The 19,692-nt window shown below is 37.6% G+C and overlaps 1 protein-coding gene across 2 annotated transcripts in view; it reads left to right on the top strand.

Annotated features, from left to right (window-relative positions):
• Positions 1-19,692, top strand: part of LOC138706683 (uncharacterized) — a 160,025-nt gene that overhangs the window by 99,828 nt on the left and 40,505 nt on the right. For both annotated transcript variants that reach the window (XM_069836253.1, XM_069836252.1), the window contains exon 5: positions 10,636-15,649. In XM_069836253.1, the coding sequence (XP_069692354.1) occupies positions 10,636-15,649 (5,014 nt within the window). The remainder of the gene's footprint in view (positions 1-10,635; positions 15,650-19,692) is intronic.

The raw sequence follows: 19,692 nt of genomic DNA, 5'->3' as shown, positions 1-19,692 counted from the left end.
ATATTATTCCCTTATTGTAACGCAAGTTTTGGCATGTTAAAACCTACACAATTCTTCCTCCAGCAGTTCCCATTTATGCTATATGAGAAGCTTCCGTGGGCAGCTCTCGATAAGCAAATGAGTCATCAGGTGGCCTTGGTCGCCAGAGTAGTCTAATTCAATAAAAATTTACACTTCCTATTACAAGCAATGCTGGAAATATTGGCCATCTTCTCGAATGCTTCACACCTTTAACTCTTATATTCTGAGAGGCATGTCATGGCCCATCCCTTGTAATTAAGGCCAGGATCAGTTACTAACCAATACTTACTTATGGCTTTTAAGGAACCCGGAGGTTCATTGCCGCCCTCACATAAGCTGCCAACAGTCCCTATCCTAAGCAAGATTAATCCAGTCTCTACCATCATATCCCACCTCTCTCAAATCCATTTTAATATTATCCTTCCATCTATGTCTTGGCATCCCCAAAGGTCTTTTTCCCCGTAGGTGTCCTAACTAACACTCTATATGCATTTCTGGATTCGCCCATACGTGCTACATGCCCTGCTCATCTCAAACGTCTGGATTTAATGTTTCTAATTATGTCAGGTGAAGAATACAATGCGTGCAGTTCTGTGTTGTGTAACTTTCTCCATTCTCCTGTAACTTCATCCCTCTTAGTCCCAAATATTTTCCTAAGCACCTTAGTCTCAAACACCCTTAACCTTTGTTCCTCTCTCAAAGTGAGAGTTCAAGTTTCACAGCCATACAGAACAACCGGTAATATAACTGTTTTATAAATTCTAACTTTAAGATTTTTTAAGAGCAAACTAGATGATAGAAGCTTCTCAACCAAATAACACCCATTTCCCATATTCATTCTGTGTTTAATTTCCTCTCTAGTGTAATTTATATTAAGGGTGTTTGGGAATAAGATTCTTAGGAAAATATTTGAGGCTAAGAGGGATGAAGTTACAGAAGAATGGAGAAAGATACAGAACGCAGAACTACACGCATTGTATTTTTTTCACCTGACATAATTAGGAACATTAAATCCAGACGTTTGAGTTGAGCAGGGAATGTAGCACGTATGGGCGAATCCAGAAATGCATATAGAGTGTTAGTTGGGAGGCCAGAGGGAAAAAGACCTTTGGGGAGGCCGAGACATAGCTGGAAGGATAATATTAAAATGGATTTGAGGGAGATGGGATATGATGATAGAGAGTGGATTAATCCTGCACAGGATAGGGACCGATGGCTGGCTTATGTGAGGGTGGCAATGAACCTGCGGGTTCCTTAAAAGCCATTTGTAAGTAAGTAAGTGTCATTTATATTTGTTACTATTGCTTCAAGATATTTGAATTTTTCCACATCTTCAAAGGATAAATTTCCGATTTTTATATTTCTATTTCGTACTATGTTCGGGTCACGAGAAATAATCATGTACTGTACTTTGACTTTTCGGAATTTACTTCCAAACCTCAGTTACTAACCAATATATAGATTAATTTTAAAACAAAATGACCAGACCATATAAAAACATGACAGTAATATCACAGTCAAAATATTGATAAATAGTGACTAATTAGAAAACTTTTGATGTGTACAGAAATTGAAGACTTGAAATAAAAAAGGCTCTAAGTGCCATAATCATGAATTTGAGTAAAATGAGTTTTAAGTGTACTAGGTAATTATTGGTCATAATTTCAATATTAATGTGTTTTAATTGAAAGATAAGCATAGTATGGAGGTAGTGTCCAAAGGAACTTACAAACGTAATATTGCAATAGTATGAAAAACGTACTGAAAGTGGAAATTTAATGAAAGGCTCTAAGTTCCATAGTTCAGAATCAGCAAAAAGATAGTGAAGAGGACAAACGAATGAAACAAAAATGGTTTTTTGTTCATAAAATAAAAGTTTATTCTGTAATGCTTCTGGAAAACTGTTTGTGGTCATCATTTTTGTCAGGTACTGTATCATTTCAGTCAAATTCTTCTTCTTTTCGGTTAATACCTGGATTTTCTTCTAAGTTAACGAAAATATTTCAGAAAACGTTCCTCTGCAAACTTGCACTAAGTCACCTTGCCCATCTGGAACAGAGTAATGAATAGTTGCTTGTCTCCTGTTCTGTGAAGGGTCATCGTAGGTACCATGACGTCTTCTTTTAACATGTGATACTTGCATCAGCCCCATCACGTAACTCCCTCGCTTTTCAATATCTTCCAGGTCATAAAAATCTTCAAACCTTGTGTTCATAACTGAGGTTCTTGCATTTACACTTGCATGCACACCGACTCTGAAAGCAAGATGGAGAACCCCGTGCACTATATCTTACTAGGTCTACCAGTTTTTCTGTTGTCACAACCAACATAATTTAGTTAGACCTTATTGTTGCTTTCATGCAAAAAGAACAAGAATAAACAGTCTGTCCAGGTATGGTGTAGGTTAGCGATCAGTAATGAGACTAGCCTCCTGTGCTGGACGAGCTTTTGCAGGAACATGTTTATTATTTGAACTTATGTAGTAATTTCCTCCATTTTTCAGCTTTTTTTTTTTCATTGCAGCCGCAGTGCCTTCTCCTTTAATTCGTCGTTTCTTTCCACTCAAACTCTTACAAATATCTGCTGCATCCGTCATTTAATGTAACTATGAGGAGGAAGCTCGCGGGACATAGAGCCTTTCATATGTTAACAGCAGCGGCAGTTAAACCGCATGTTATCTGTCGATTGCATTTGGTACTACATTTTCATTCGTGGCAGTTCGAGCCTTTAATACATTATAGGGCTTGGCATATTAGATCCCATTTTGCACACCATTTCAAAATTCCTTATTATGGCACTTAGAGCCTTTTTTATTTCAAGTCTTCAATTAATGTCAGTGTCTTTTACTATTTGAAGAATATGTAGCATTGTGTATTTCCACAACAAACAAAGTGTAACATATTAAACGAAATTTACGAGTTTCATGTTCTGGAAAATAGGATGCTTCTGGAGGAGTGTGCTTGCTTTGAATAATAGTTGTGGCATGTCTGTTTTGGAACTAAGGAGGCCATGTGCAGCTGTAACACAGAGAACTCCGTAATTGGACGCTGAGGAAATCAGAGATCTTCGCAATGACAAAAAGGTATTACTTACATAATTTGCAACGTTTTGTTTCTGATCTTCATAACTTCCTTTAAAGATCTCTTTCTATCGGATTTGCATTACTTGACTAGTACAGTAAGTTGCTTAGCTTTTAACGATAAAAGTTTATGCTCGAGTGTAAAATGATTAAATGACACGAAAATTTGAACATATTATTTTTATAGCCTAGTTAGTCTTCAAAGGACTTACATATTTATATTGTAATATTTGGTAGGTAGACCAGCGTATATGTAACTAAGTATGGACACTTCGCGTCGGTACCTTTGATGTAGCCAGACTGATTTCAATGATCTTCAAGACAGCTAGAGCGTGAGATTCTGCTTTCTCCCTAGAGTTGGCGCTGACATCATACCAGCTAGCAGTCGACACAGCGGAAATATAACACATAATTAATACATCTAGGTACATTATGTACTCAAATAAAATAAATTGGATCCATAAAATAATAAATCCGTCATTAACTGTAATGTCTAGACTCTAGAGTTCCTTTATAATGAGAGTTGAGAATTTGACCCCAACAACAATTAAAATATGTAATGATTTGATAGCAGTGAAAATGGAAAAGCAAAACTCTTATGAGAAGTAAAACCATATACCTATATTATACTATGTACAAATATTAAACGAATTTGATACATAATTTTATAATGTATTATATTATTTTATAATGTAATTTATTATATCTGAAATATAAAAAAATATTATTATTACCGGTATTAGTTTGTCACTGAGAAATAAGAAAAAGCTGTTAACTTGAATTTGTTTGAAGCAAAGCGTTACTGGATTATGCAATAAGGTGGGCGATGTTTGGATCCTGTGCCTCAACTCTATACTCAATTATTATCTTAGCGTATGCTCGATTACACTAACCTCTAGCGCTTGAAAGTGGTACTAAACGCTGGCGCACAGAGAAACAAAACACAGGAAAATTCGCTCAGTGTCCATTCTTTATAATCCCTATTCGCTGGGTAGACCTACATAGCTAGAGTTGTTTGTTTTTTTGGAGTCTGCAATGAACCAAAACTGTTTCTGTTGCTCTCATCAAAAATCCGTTAATGCGGTGTTGTACGGACCCAGAAATAAAATTTGGGCCACCTGAGCATGCGCAGTGTGTTATAACTGGAACTTGGAAAATTCAAGAGGCCCAAATTTTGTTTCTGTATCTGTACAATTGGTATAGTCACTAAAACTTTTAAACATTTTTTATAATCATTATCTCGTCACACATGGCATAATTACAGCATTTCATATAATTCAACAATCCAAGAAAATAATAAAATACGTATTATTTTTCTTTAACTATAGAAATCCAAAAACAAAGCTAGAGTATAAACCTTACAAAAGGTTTGATAAATCCTCTATAATCGTAAATTTTATTGGTGCTTCTCTTTCATGCTTTTCGTCCTCAAAGTGCCGGAAATATATCAACACAGGAAAATATTGTTTGTATCAGTTTGAGAGCTCCACAAGAAAGGAGAATAATAGTGGTACAGAAAAAAAGTGTGTCATGAGTTGAGACTTCAGATATCTTTTCGAAATTGCTTGCAGATTCCATTACCAGTGTAATATTGCCAACGTCTTGAATAATCACTTACTCTATTGGCTACATTATGCGTGGTTAGCCAAATCATCTGGACATGTAGACAGTAGCTCTGTCGGTAGAGCATTCATATGCTAAGCGAAGGGTTCCGGGATCGATACCCGGCCCCAGAACAATTTTTCCTTGAAATTATTCGAACCTGCTTTACAGGGAGCTACTACCTGAAAGCCAGATTTGCGTAATATATTCGTTACTGGAGCTACTTTAACAGAAAGCCACAATTTGTCACACAGAATTTGTGTGCACTCAAAAGCTGGGTTCTGGCGTCTTGTCAGCCCATTTGAGTTGTGTGGATATAAAGGAAAAATTGTGATGGTGTCGTGTATGGTTCCTGGGGTAGCTCAGTCAGTAGAGCATTTGTGTGCTAAGCGAAGGGTTCCGGGATCGATACCTGGCCGCGGAACAATTTTTCCTTGAAATTATTCAAACCTGCTTTACAGGGAGCTACTACCTGAAAGCCAGATTTGCATAACATGTAGACATTGATTCAATTGAAAAGATGATTATTTAGGTCTTGGGCAATATTAGCCTGACAGTGAAACTTGCAAGAAGTTTCGAAACATTGGCTAAGTCACAAGATATACCGGTAGTTGAAAACCCAAAGTTCTTCTCAATATAGACATAGTGAAAGCCTAAAATCTCAAAATCAAATCATGAAAAAAGCTGAAACTACAAATAATTTGGATTAAAATTGTTTCTTTAGTAGCGAAAAGATTTAATTTCTTGAGTAAATATGCACTTGGGTAACATGAAGTAATGCATATTATCAAATATTGTAAGCCACAGCTCTTACGTCAAGTGCACCGTAATTTCTTGTCTGGATGCTAACACCTACACATTGGAGAGCATTGCTTCTTAAAAAATTTGGCTGCCCTCCATGTTGGACAAATCCAGTTGGTCAAGTAAAACGAGTGTACGAAAATAATCCAATCATATAAATACCTCTGCTATTTGCCAACTATATAATTAATAATAATAGTAGTAATAATAATAATAATAATAATAATAATAATAATAATAATAATAATAATAATAATAATAAAACGTAATGATAATAATCATCTATTACAAGAATTTAACTTTTCTTCTTCAAATAACACCAGACATCAGTTTGCAAGCAATGGAACTTCTGTTAATGTGATCAATAATTGGCAAGACTGTCATGGAATAATCATGAGACAAGATATACGTACATCCTTTCTCTGTAGGAGAGAAATATAGGTAGTAATGCTAATGCTTGAGCTAACTCAGAAAGTTATATTCTTAGCAAATTAACTTCGAAATGTGCTAAAGTATTTGCAACGTAATAATGTTGGCAGAATTTGATGTGGAATGGAAGTAGGCATGTTATGTTAAGTGAATGTAATTGTATTAATGTAACGTTTAACACTGTAAGGAGAAAGACCTCTAAGAATGTAATACTAATTGTCTGTAATTCCTCTCCTAACCACAAAGGTTACATTATGTACATTGTACTTGTCTATAGGTCATCTCTATTTATTCATTTACGTAATATGTAGAATAGGAATATGCCGAAACATGAAATTTATGTTGCTGAAACATTTATTAAGATTTTTTTTTCGTTCCTTCTTTTTGCTTCCTCATTATGACGAATAAAGATGTTGTAATGGTGCTAAACACATGTTTTTAGCATACCTGATACAAAAAAAAACTAGATTTAGGCATCCATGCATATGTCTTTGTGCAGTGACTTCTCCTAAATCAGCGTTTCTCAAACTTTTTTGAAGTGGGGACCACTTTTTTAAGTCGGAACAGTTCCGCAGACCACCTCACTCTTGTTCCCTTCCAAAGCAAATTTATAATTTTTGTAGTATATTTTAATACCAGTATACTTGTATTTTAAAATATAATTAATTAATTAAAATTAATTAAATTAAATTAATTTTATATTAGTATTAACTAAGTAAGCTAATATTAATACAAGAAAATTCATTTTGTTTCTTTAATAATTCAAGGCTATTAGAGTTCGGATAATCTTTAACTTATTACTAAAAAAATAAATAAATGTTGGTACTCATATTAATGAGTTGGATGAGCCTGCCGATTCTTACACAATTCTATATATGGATGTATGCTGGTAGGCTTAAGTCGGAGATCATCACATAGAGTCGATTTCGGTAGCCTACTTTGTTTTTATTAGAGTTAGTGATGGAAACCCTTTCTCACACAGATACGTAGAAGTAAACTGAATTATAATCTCAAAAGCACCATTGTACAGTTCACTATATTCTCTTTTCACTTATGATGAGGTCCAGAAATTAACCATACCTTCCGCTTAGAATTTCATTTTAAGTCTGGTCTCATTCGAGAGTTCAATTAACTGTTCTCTTTCACTCTATGAAAGTTTGTTAGTTTCAATATCGCAATGAAAGTTATCACGAACCCATGATAATTCGTCATATATAGTTAGAAAAAAGTTTCAAAGTGTGATCTCAGAATTGTATTATTGGTGTACGACGTAGAGTACGTGACTATTTCAATGTGCAGACTGGGTATCGGCAAAACTGTTAAGAAAGTCATCAATACATCAAAAGGTTCGGTCCACTGTTATGAATTTGGGTGGTCCCTGGCTGGGTTACAGGCGCGGCGCCAGATGTGCAGGGAAGTACCACATTCATAGTGCTTTAAATCCCTCTTTTGTTGTTGAGAGTAGAGTGGGAAGTCGGTAGATGGATAGGGTAATAAATTTCATAAAATGTCAGTACTGGGGAAAAAGTGAAAGGCGATTGCCATGTATCATTTCCAAACTCTGAGATTTTCAGCTATAAAGTGATACGCAATTCGTTTGAATTTTATTTTTTCTTCTGCATTTTTTGAAGGACCACAAGGGCAGATCTTGAGGACCACAAGTGGTCCGCAGACCATAGTTTGAGAAACGCTGTCCTAAATGACTGATGGATTATGTCCAATTCATCTGTGCAAATAATGCACATGCAATATGATAACTTTGTTAAAATTTTAACGAACATTTATTTAAAAAAAAAAAAAAACAGACACAAAATGGTCGATTACTCAAGATCAGCTCTAAAATTTTTTCCCTGTTTTTTTTTTTTTTCATATGATTTTTGTTTGTTCCACATCCATAAAACATCCAGCATCTGGAAAGGGAGACATCTACTAAATAGATTATAAATTTTATTGGTTAATAGAATTCTTTCCCACTTCTGTGAAAGTACAATAAATTTTATTTTCCCAAAACAGTGCTCTGTTACAAGAAAATTTAAAACACATGTGGAGAAAATGTGGTCTAAGGTGTTACAAATGATCATGTCTTGTGTGTAATGGATTTTACATTAGTTTAGCTCCAGTTTGTACAAGTATTTTTTTCTTCCATTTCTTATGCATTGAAATAGGTTAATAACCAGTATAAACGGATTTATTCTGGCAATAATCATTGTCATCACAGTTACTCTTAGAAATAAATTACAATTATACATCTTGATTACACAACTTTTAACACTGTATCACTTCGGAATATGTATTATATGATTTTCTTGTGTTGAATTCTATCATACCTGGTTTACATGTTTCGACCTACTATGGGTCATCCCCAGAACTGGTCGTTGTTGGCCTTGGCGCCTCTTGTTTTGTTTCCTGTGAGGGTGTGTTTGTGTGGTGTAGTGGGAGTCAAAGAGCCAGAAACTAAACACACTAGAACAATATGAAATATACAGACACACCAAAACACACCCCAATGAAATTCTCAACTCACAACTCAATTTCAGAACACACACACTCTTTGACTCCACACTACACCACACAAACACACCCTCACAGGAAACAAAACAAGAGGCGCCAAGACCAACAATGACCAGTTCTGAGGATGACCCATAATAGGTCGAAACATGTAAACCAGGTATGATAGAATTTAACACAAGAAAGTCGTATAATACATATTCCGAAATTACAATTTATTAAGTTCTTAAACTTACTGGAGGCCATGAATCTAGTAATATGTACAGTCATTGTTGAATGAATTTGCTGTCAAGCATCTCGTAGAATTTAAAACATTATTCTTACTTACAAGGAGAGAACATGCTCTGTATATCATCGAATGGAATAAGATTGTGTGAGATGAAAGTACAAGACGTACTGTTTAAAGTCATACCTGGTATGGGTGGTCAATGACCCCTCGTTTTGGAAATATTGGCTATTGTTTGTGACATACTTCCGTTAGGCGCTCAATAGGGAAGCATTAGCTGTGTAACAGCGTAGCCCATATATTTGGATGCTGAGTTGTTATCCAGGCAACATGAGTTCGAATCTTAACTGGCTCTATATTTTTTTCTTTTAATAATGATTAATATTGTGATCACAGTTATTTATTTACATACTATATCATATTTCTCAATGTATTGAATGCTTCATCATGTTTAAAACAAATGACTAATTAACTAACATTGTATTGTGAAGGATAAACAATGAAATACTGGTCACGTAGGAAGGTAAGATGTGTCACTGGCTTTCTGTAGCAGCTATTCCATTTCATTTTGTACCCGATTCATTATGATGTCATAAAAACACACAAAACATACATATTTCCTGCACCATGCACAGCAAATGAAAGAAGGTTGTCCACAGTCACACACATTTTTCCGCACTTCTGCTGCGAAACAGATATCCTTCACATTCACAAACACTTCTCGTTCGTTTATTAATTTTGATGCATACCACGCATATTTCAACATGGCTTTGAATATAGGAGCTGACAACTGAAAATGAATTAAAATAATAATAATAATAATAATAATAATAATAATAATAATAATATCAAGCTTTAAAAAAAGAGAAGGCATTAGGATTCGAACTCGGGTTGCCTGGATGACAACTCAGCATCCAACCACATGAGCTACGCCGTTACACAGTCTAATGCTTCCCTATTAGGCACCTAACGGAAGTATGTCATAAACAATAGCCAATATTTCCAAAACGAGGGGACATTGGCCACTCATACCAGGCATGACTTTAAACAGTGTGTCTTGTACTTACGTGTCACAAAATCTGATTTAATTCGGTGATATACAGAGCGTGTCCTCTCCTTGTTGAACAAAGCAACTTTTGGGGTTTAAAATTTTTTAGTGATGTGAATTTATGGATATCTGTAAAATACCTACAATTAACTTAAAGTATGTATAATTCTCATGGATTTATGCTGAAGAAAATAAATATAAAATCTGTTTTGTCTGAATAGAAATAACTACAATATATAATAACATCCAAGTTTTTTTTTTTTTTTACATGTTTTCTTTACTTTTAATTCTTGATGGTATTGTTTTTGGGTTCAAAATTTCTTGTGTATGTGCAGGAGGTGTGTAATAAATGCGACTATATTTCATTGTAATCTTAGTTCCTAAACAATGTTCAGAGTTTACTGTGAAAGATGTAGAAGTTACTTGTATGGAGTTAAAAAATAATAATAATCTTTATCACGGTTTAAAATGTGTATGTTCTAAAATGCTGACATTGCTTTCACAGAAGTTTATGTAGAACATTGTGTTGATGATTTGGTAGAAGTTGGTAATTTTCCTTGTCTCTGTAGTGGCTTCTTGGTGGCTTTTTTATTGTTAATCATACAGATATCCTTCCTATCCATTCTGTAATTGCTCTTCCTTACCTTCCATTATGAGAAGACAAAGACTGGACACTGAAACGTAACACATTAAGAAGGAAGAAATTGCAAAATGCACTGTTCATTTATTAAGATGAAGCATGGGAGAGAAGTGAAGTACGGACTGTGAATATCTACGTCTGCCAAAGGATCTGCTCTTGCAAATAGTTTTGATCTCTGCTTGTGTCCCCTGCATGGGATTGCTGCCTACTAATGTGTGCTGTGTTGTCTCCAGCGTGGCCCAACGTTCAACGTGCTCACGTATGCTGTGGTCTCGTTTCAGCTTGTGACTAGTGAAGAGCCACGCCCCGCAGTCAGACGGAGGAAGCGTCAGCTCCAAGAGCCCATTCATGACGTTCAGCCGGCAACACAGCAACCAAAGGCACCCAAGCGTAAAGTGAAAAGTGAAGTGTTCAACCTCTTGCCGAAAATCGACGAATCGAACAAAGAGAACTCAAGATCTCCAGTGTCATCGTCAAACACGCTCAAGTCTTCATCAAGTGATTTTCAAACTCTGAGATCTTCCCCTAACGATTTTAATACCGTTAGATCTTCCCCAAACGATTTCAATACAGTTAGGTCTTCCCCAAATGATTTTAATACTGTTACATCTTCCCCAAATGATTTTAATACCGTTAGATCTTCTCCTGACGATTTCAGCACTATAAGATCTTCCCCAATTGACTTTGGTACTCTTAAATCATCATCCAATGATTTTAATACGCTCAAATCATCATTAAATGACTATAATACTCTTAAAACCTGCACGTCAGGAGACTATAGTGATTATCAGTGGTTTGATGCTAAAGATGAGAAAAATTGTAACCTTGATTATAAGAACTGTGTGAATGAACCGTTTAAAAAGCAGTGTCACGTGATAGAAGGTCAACAGATCAGAATAATTAAAGAAAACTCGTGCCAGCGCATAGAGGTGAAGACACCCAACCATGGTGAGGTGCAGATTGAGAGGATGAGTGAGTTTAGTGTTCACACAAGATGTGACATGCAAGATGACGATTCATCATATGAAGATGCAGCTGCTACTGTAGACGGTTTTTATCCTGAACAGTTTCGTGAGAGATCGAACACCGATTCTGCATCTCGCCGTGAAAAAACTGCTAGTGGCTTCTTTTCATTCCTTCGATGGTTCCGTAAAGGGAAAGATGATGGTGAGGACAATGATGAGGAGGCCGGAAAAGCAGAATTTGCTAGAGGATTGGCTGCAGCGACAGTTCCTTCTTCACCAGAGCTAGTCCGCAGCACAAGCTCTAGTTGTGGCAGCATTGACACAATCTTCAGCACTGCAACTGTTAGCAGCTTTGCCTTTGTGTCACCCACTGCGTACAGACCTTTTGGTAGTGCCAATCAGCCTGAGAAAAGAATAGCAGTTGGCCCAGACACTGATACTTACAGAAACAGGCTCCAGCAGAGGGATAGGTTGCGAGAACTCGATAGGAACCTCACTCTAAAGAAGAAGTATCACTTGTTTGGGAGTGGGACGATCTTGAAGAGTGGTGTAAGCAGTCCAGAACCTAGTCCTTTAGTGGGGAGGAAGAATAAGGAAGCCACAGATCCTAATGATCATGTGACACAAACTTCTGGAAGTCGTAACTCAACTGGTAGGAAGAAGCGAAAAGCCCCGGATCCTCCAGACGGCCAAAAGCCTCAGTTTAGTGATAATAGTCTTCCAAACTCGTTAGATAAATGTAGGTCTAAAAGTAATAGTATGGACAATGGAGAACCAGTCGCAGTGAGAAGAACGCGGCACAGGAGAACCGTTAGTGATTCTGCGAAAGATAAGAAGGCCGGTGCGTATTGTCACGTAAAAGGAAAGCGGAAGGCACCACAGCCACCAACAAACACTTCAGAACAAGGCGGCAGTACTCTAGAACGATTTCGTAATCAATTTGCGAGTTTTGGTAAAAAGAAGAGACCTGCACCACAACCTCCAGAAGAGAGTAAGAAGAAAAGGGAAAGTAAAGAAGACAGGGCAACTCAGTCGTATCAGGAGAGGAGCAAGTCAACCGGTGGACAGTTCTCTCAAGAAGAAAAAGAGCGACTCATTGCGAATATAGCAAAACTGAAGGCTCACGCTGATAGGAAGAGTATGAGTTTGTCCCCACCTGTCCAGGACAACATGAATCTGGAACAAAGAGGCGTTCAGGAACATGTTGTTTGTAACGACTCTCTGAAGCTGGAGAGAGGTGTTCTGAAGCCGAACAAGGAGCTGCCAAAAATGGACGCCGTCACCACCTCAGACAACAAAGGAGCACCTGTGTCACCTCGCCCGTGGTACAAGAGGAGCCTTACCAATAAGGACGGGTTGGGTGGGCTGAAGAGGGACATTTTTAAGAGTTTGGAGAAGAAGAAAGACAAGGAGAAGGACAAAGATGATGAGTGGATGCCGGAGGCAGGGATTCCTAGGATCGTGGGAACGGGAATCTCCAGTGATGGCAACAGCTGCAGTAGCACCAGCAGTAAGTTCAACATCTTTGCGAGACTGGACAGGAGTGATGACAAGAAGAAGGAGGGTGAGAAGAGGAAGTCGCAGGTCTCCATGTTGGCCAACATCAGCGAGTTGGATCGAGAAGCTGCGGAGATCGTCCAGAAGGAGCAAGCAAGAGAGCAGGCACTTATGGCTGCTCACGACGCCAAGTTCTATTCCTATCCAGATGTGCCGATGATCGATGGGATGGAGACGAGGTTTGGAGAAGAAGTGAATGAGAACGTTGAGGTGCCCAAGCGAAGCTCCGCACGAGAGCTTATATCTTTGTTTAATGCTATTGGAAACGTTACGAAAGTCACTGTAAACTCGAGTTTCTTTTCGAAAGACGGCTCTGGTTTTTTCTCGAAAGAAGGTATCGAAAAAAGGTTTTCTTTTATGGGAGAAAGTGTTCGCACAACTGAACAGAGAGTCGTAATAGGTGAAAAAACATATGAACAGAAAGAATCTGTGAAAACAAATCAGTCATTTGTTATAGACTCTAGTAGTGTTACAGAAAGTGCATCCGGTGTACAAAAGAGTGCATCAGAATCTAGCCAGTCATCTAGAGTGACTGGTGCTTCAGATATAAACGGTGCAAGCGCAGCTTCTGGTGTTACTATAGAAGAAATTGAAGATGATCTCGAGAAATCTTCGCGATCGAGAGCAATGTATGAGGCCAATAAATCTCGCCGTCATCACTCCCCCAGCCCCAGCATCCCTACTATTGCAGAACAGTCTGAATCTGCAAGTTCTGTAGCAACGACACCAGCTTCCACTCTCAGTCCTCATCCCGGGAGTAATCGCAGTAGTGGCATTATTCCCGAGGATGCTGCAACAGGAATAGCTCCAGACGCTTTGCAACATGCAAAACGAATCACTATTTGGAGCTGTCCGAGATGTACACTGGAGAATCCTCGTTGGAAAATCACCTGCGACGCTTGTGGCAGATGGAGACCGTCTCTCATAGACGAGAAGCAAGACTCACCCAAGTGTGATGAGCCATTTCAGCGACCCACTTCACCTCTTCATGATGTTAAAAAGCCAACGACAAACAAGGTTCAAGTTATTAAAATGGAACTGTCCAAGAAGGGATCTGGCATCAACTGGGAAGAGGAGTTGAAGCGTTATCTACCTCGAGATGGAATGCAGCCAACTAAGAACTCTGAAAACCCCAGTGATAAGACTGAAACTAAGGGCCCACAGGCAACAGAAGGCCCTGGACAGAGTATTGCAAAAATATCAGTTGATGGGGTACAGTTGGATGCAAGCACGCCTGCCAAAGTTGGAAGTGGGGATGGTAAAGGTAAAAGTGAAGACGTGTTTGCAAATAAAAGCAAAGCAACAGCAGCACCATCTACTTTCATAGGAGGTAAACTAAAGCAAGATAAAGATAAGGAAACAAAAGATACAAACAAAAATAAAGCAGATGATTCCATTGGAAATGGTAATGTGATGGTGAATGGGACTGGCCCAGCAGTTGAGGAACCAGATGTTGACGAGGTCAGGAAAGCCAGACTTGCATTTTTCAAAAAGACTTCTGAGTCAAATGATCAGACACAGAGTCAAGTCACTTCGAGTGGTGAAACCTTTGTGGCATCTCCTGAGAAAAGTATGGTAACAGAAAAGAAAATTCATAGCGAAACAAATGGTGAATTATACTCCAAGGAAGCCAGTGGAATTAAGAAGCAGATAGACGAAAATGAACAAATGAAGCTCAGGGAAATGTTAAAGGAAATGAAGAATTCTCTTCCAAAGAGACCAAAGAAAATTTCAGTTGGTGCTAGTAAAGGTTCAGATGCTACAAATGGTTTAATTATGAATGGATTGAAAGAAGAAGAATTGTCAGAAAGTACTGAATCTGGTGGTACTGTTGGTGTACGTGAGACTCAGAAGCTTGGGGCAATCAAAAAAGTCCCACAGAAAACGGCTAAACTTGAACCAAAAAGTAATCTCTCTGAAGAAAAACAGCAAGCAGGTGACAAAATGAAACTTCAAAATGGAGTTGCAGATGATGATAAAAAAGCTGAGGCTTTGTTCATCACTAAAACAACTGTGTATGAAGACATCAAAGTGAAGAAATCTAGTGGGAATAAACCTATGAAAGTGTCGACGTCTGTGCAGACAAGTGCAGTTATGCGTAAAATAGAGCCCGGCTCAACAGAGCCAGGAGAACACACAAAGCCTCCATCTGGAAAGTCCTCAGACATGGTTCCCATCACAGTGGAGGAATTCTCAACCACTGGGATCAAAGATGGAGTGTTGTACACATCTCTGAGCAAGGATTCGCGTCGTATTGGGAAAGGAACTTTCGAGCTGATCAAAGCTAGAGATTTTGCGAGCATTGAAGCGACTAAAACTAGTGGTGAATCGACTGCCGTCCATGTCTATGCCAACGTCCCTTCATCCCCAAGTGACTCCACACCCTCTGAACAGAAATCTGATGTGATAAAAGATGGGAGTGTTACTCAGCCTGCTTTCCCTTCCCAGCAGCCAACATCGGTGGTCAAGCAGTCGTCGGAACCGACAGGAAATACAAGGAATGAATCTGAGAAGGTTCAAGGAAAGATTCAAAAAGAAAAGATTACGCAAAGTGTGGAGAAGAAGCCACCCTCATCTGGTGAAACATCTCGAGCGACATCCAGCATTACGTCTCCTGACTCTGATTCCAACAAAGGAGGAGGTCGACGATCAAGTCGGGCAACGTCTGAAGCAAGCAACTACTCAGCAGCCAGCATCAGCAGTGGGGACTACAGCGAGGTGGAGAGGTTGACAGCTCAACTTACACTTCCCAAAGGAATAGCTGATTTCAAAGGTAAGTTAATTTACAGCCTGTTATTTAGTGACTAATCAGGTGTAATCTTCATTCTGTACATAAAGGGTCGATTTATAAAACGAGGTCTAGACCACGACCATGGCTTTAAACCGCGTTTGGATTTATAAAACGAGGTCTTTTTCATTTTTCTGAGCCATGGCTCGAAACCATGGTCTGAAACACAGACCACGGCTGGGGTAGGTTTAAAACCATGGCTTCATGTATACAAGATGGAGGAAGTAGATCAGCTGGATGACTATCAAAGGAAAATTTGGACTATGAATATTAAATCCCAGATTAGAATGATAAGAAACAGGAATAATCCTTTGTAACTATATAACGACGATAATTTGAGAAGAATATTTCGATTTTCGAAGGAATCAACGGAAATTTAGCAAGAATGCTAAATAATAATCTGCAACGAAATGCAAGAGACAGTAGGTTACCAATTTTTTAAACCTTGTTGCTTTCAGGGACGTAAGATATAATAATTTACATTAATTATACCTTTATGCCTATAAGACGATATAACTTAATTCTTAGTCTTTACGGAGTTTTGGACATTTCATTTAATACTCGAAAATGTTGTGGGCCTACAAGAATATGAAGCAAACGTGATTTTGTCTTCTTATTTTATGTTTTATGCTACTAGGGCTTTCCACGTAGTATTATATGTGAAAATAGAACCTTACTACATTTTAGTTTCAATTGAAATTTTAATCCAGTTAATATTTAGGTTATTAATTCCTTAGAACCGGGTTTTCAGGTAGTTGATGTTGGTAGTAGTTGTAAACAAATGATAAACTACAACATAAACGCTCGATTTCTGCTAATTATTTGGGCAATATAATTCTGGTACCTAAAAATCCGTTCTCTATTAAATATCTAAGTAATGCTAGTATTTAAACGCACATATTATGTTCTGTAAATTAGTAAATATAACAATACCTTAGCTGAGAAAAAAAGAATGAGAGTTACTGCAATTCAATAAAAATATTAATCCTGATGTTCATTTCTTTCTAATATCGATTGTTTACAAGAATAAAAATCGATTCTAAGCTGCGTTGCCATATATAAAGCACATGAATCTCGGTTTCTTCTCAAGCCACGTCTCGACTTCGTTTTAGAAATCGCACAAAGATTCAGACCTCGATTGCGGTTTAAAAGCCGAGGTTTGGAACCACGATTTAGTCCGTGTTTTAGAAATCGACTCAAAGACTCCTCATGTCAACAAATGCACGCGTTTGAAGCAAGGTTTAAGCCCAGATCACAGATTGATCATCCCTATGTTAAAACCAGTAGCACTTCAAAGAGAACAACCGCCAGAATCGCCACCCGTCCGCCGTAAACGAACATGAGATGGCAATACAGTCATTAATACAATTTAAATGGGAGTTATGACGTGACTCCTTACGTAACAACTGTTGTTGTTTTCTAATGCCAGGCGTTTGACAATAAAGTCATTTGACCTCTTGCACTCCAATATTTTTCAAAGATATTATCATGGCTAGCCACTGAAGCACAGATTTTGAGGTGTTCCGAATCCATTTCTTGGTTTGAGTTGCACAATGGGCAGTTAGGGGACTGATATATTCCAATTCTATGTAGGTGTTTGGCCAAACAATCATGGCCTGTTGCCAATCTAAATGCAGCTACAGACGATTTTCGTGGTAAATCGGGAATTAACTGTTTGCATAGAGTTCCATTTTTTCCCTTGAGATTGTGTTATCAAATTTTGTTTGTTGAAGTCTAAGTATGTAGATTTAATCAATCTTTTCACAGAGTAATACGTAGATTTAGTAACAGGTCTGTAAGTAGCAGTGCTGCCCTTCTTTGCTAAAGCATCCGCATTCTCGTTTCCCAGGATTCCACAATGGGAATACGTAACAACTAGATGGCAGCATAATAAACCTGACAACAGCTGTTACTGTCAAAGCCTGTAAGGCCGAGCAATCTGGGTATATTTGAAGTAGGGTTTAAGCTAAATTGTCGCAAAAATGCACAAATGAAAAATTATATTTATGCAAATTGCAAAATGCCTGTGCAATATTATAAATAATTGTGCAGAAAGATAAAATTAATAAAGTATGCAGAAACAAAAGTTTATGTAATATCTTTCTTGGAGTTTTATTACTTTCATTTCATCTTATCACATTCTAGATGTACTTACAGTATGGAAATAAATCATTAGACGTAGGTTTGTTTAGAATCAATTACTGCTGAATTTACATCACATTAAAATACATTATTTTATGGGCACTCGAAACATTGAAATTCTTCACTAGTAGGTCCTTCAAGATTTATTGTTAGCAGAGTGCTAACTCTTTTTACTGAAAGGCAGTTTCTGATTCCAGTTTTTACAAGATTCATGCAACTAAATCCTCGCTCACAATTTACAGTATGAGATGGAATTATATAAATCAATTAGAAGAAATTGTTCACTTAACTTACAATGAATTGCACCAACTCTTTGAAATCAATTCCTGAACAACTATTGTTCAATACCTGTTCGAACATTGTCCATGCCATTAGCATTTCATTTAAATTCAGATTAGTTGAAACACATCTCTGATTTCATTTTCTCCATTACCATCTTCGTTTCTGAAGTCCAATGTGGTTGTCGCATTTTTGCACATTTACATTCAAAGTTTATTAGTTTTATCATTATTATTAATTAATTAATTAATATATCATCAACATTATTATTGATATCTGTAAAATTTAAGTAGACTCTACTGGACTGTACCCGAGCACGAGCATATGCTCATTTCAGGTATCTATTCATACGTACCATTTCAATTATAAATTGTGAATAAATTTGAATTTGAATTTGGGAATTTGGGAATTTGGGAATAACCCCCTGAAATTAATGACATTACTTACTGTTCACTCTGTATACGAACATATTAAATAATGTGAATATTAATATTTTGTAATGCAGACAATTAAAAAACAATTAAATATTGTTTTTTGTACATAAACAAATAAGGCTGCAAAACGGTATTTGTCGAATACAGGGGGGAGAGCCATTAATCCTTCCCATTGAAGGCTTTAAGGAACCAACCTGGACGAATACCCAATGTCCCATTCCTACCTTCCCGTGGTGCAGCTGTTAGTAAGCATAATTTTACAAGCTGAACTAAAGGGAGGGGCTACTCATCAATTAGCACTGGTCAGCTTGATTAGTTAATGACTGAATTTGGTATAATTTTCCTCTATCCAATACCTAATTCTCTCTTTACCCTTTCCTATCCAGTCCTCTGACTGAACTCTTACTTCCTTCGACCCTGACGGCATTAGAGCATTCGAGGCCTAGGGGTTCATTTCCCTTTCCTTCATCCTCTTTCTACTTTTCTGTTCCTAGTGCTGACCTGCTATGGCACTAAAATCGTCCTCCAGTGGCTTAAGGAGGGAAAGTTGGTGATCAACAAGATCTCCCAGCTAGGTCCAATGGACCCGTCGACCAACAGCAGGTGTGGTCCTCCAGGCATTCTGGGGGTTGTGTGTGAATGAAGTAGCCACCAAAACGTTAAAATATGGTGTTCACTTAAATCGGCTACAACTTGCCATTTTTACTCCATTATGAAAATATTGGAGTGCAAGAGGTCAAATGACTTTATTGTCAAATGCCTGGCATTAGAAAGCAACAACAACATTCAAAGTTTGTATCATTTTTAGAAGTCGAGTAGCAAAATGCGACAAATGCGACTGTGGCTTAAACCCTGGTTTAAAGCCCTTCCTATTGACTGCAGGACAAAGAACCCCTTTATGCTGCCTATAATGTGATGTTAATTAGTGCCTTGTCTGAAAGCACAAGCTGTTATATTCGAAGTCTTAATGGAAAATTTGCTGTTTTTATAAACACAAGAAGGAAATACGATACAGAAAGCAGTTGGGAAACTAACAAAGGATATCAAGAAAGAATGTGATTTGTAGGTTGGGTCATGCACGGACCATTGGCAATGAGGTAATTTACCTATGGCTGCGTCACCACCAACCCAAACACAGAGGTTAAATGATGTATGATTTGAGGCTTTCTCGGC

Source organism: Periplaneta americana, chromosome 9 (genome assembly GCF_040183065.1).
Source record: "Periplaneta americana isolate PAMFEO1 chromosome 9, P.americana_PAMFEO1_priV1, whole genome shotgun sequence".
Classification (NCBI taxonomy): Eukaryota; Metazoa; Arthropoda; class Insecta; order Blattodea; family Blattidae; genus Periplaneta; species Periplaneta americana.
Note: the sequence above shows the minus strand (reverse complement) of the source record. Positions and strands in the feature narration are given on the sequence as shown.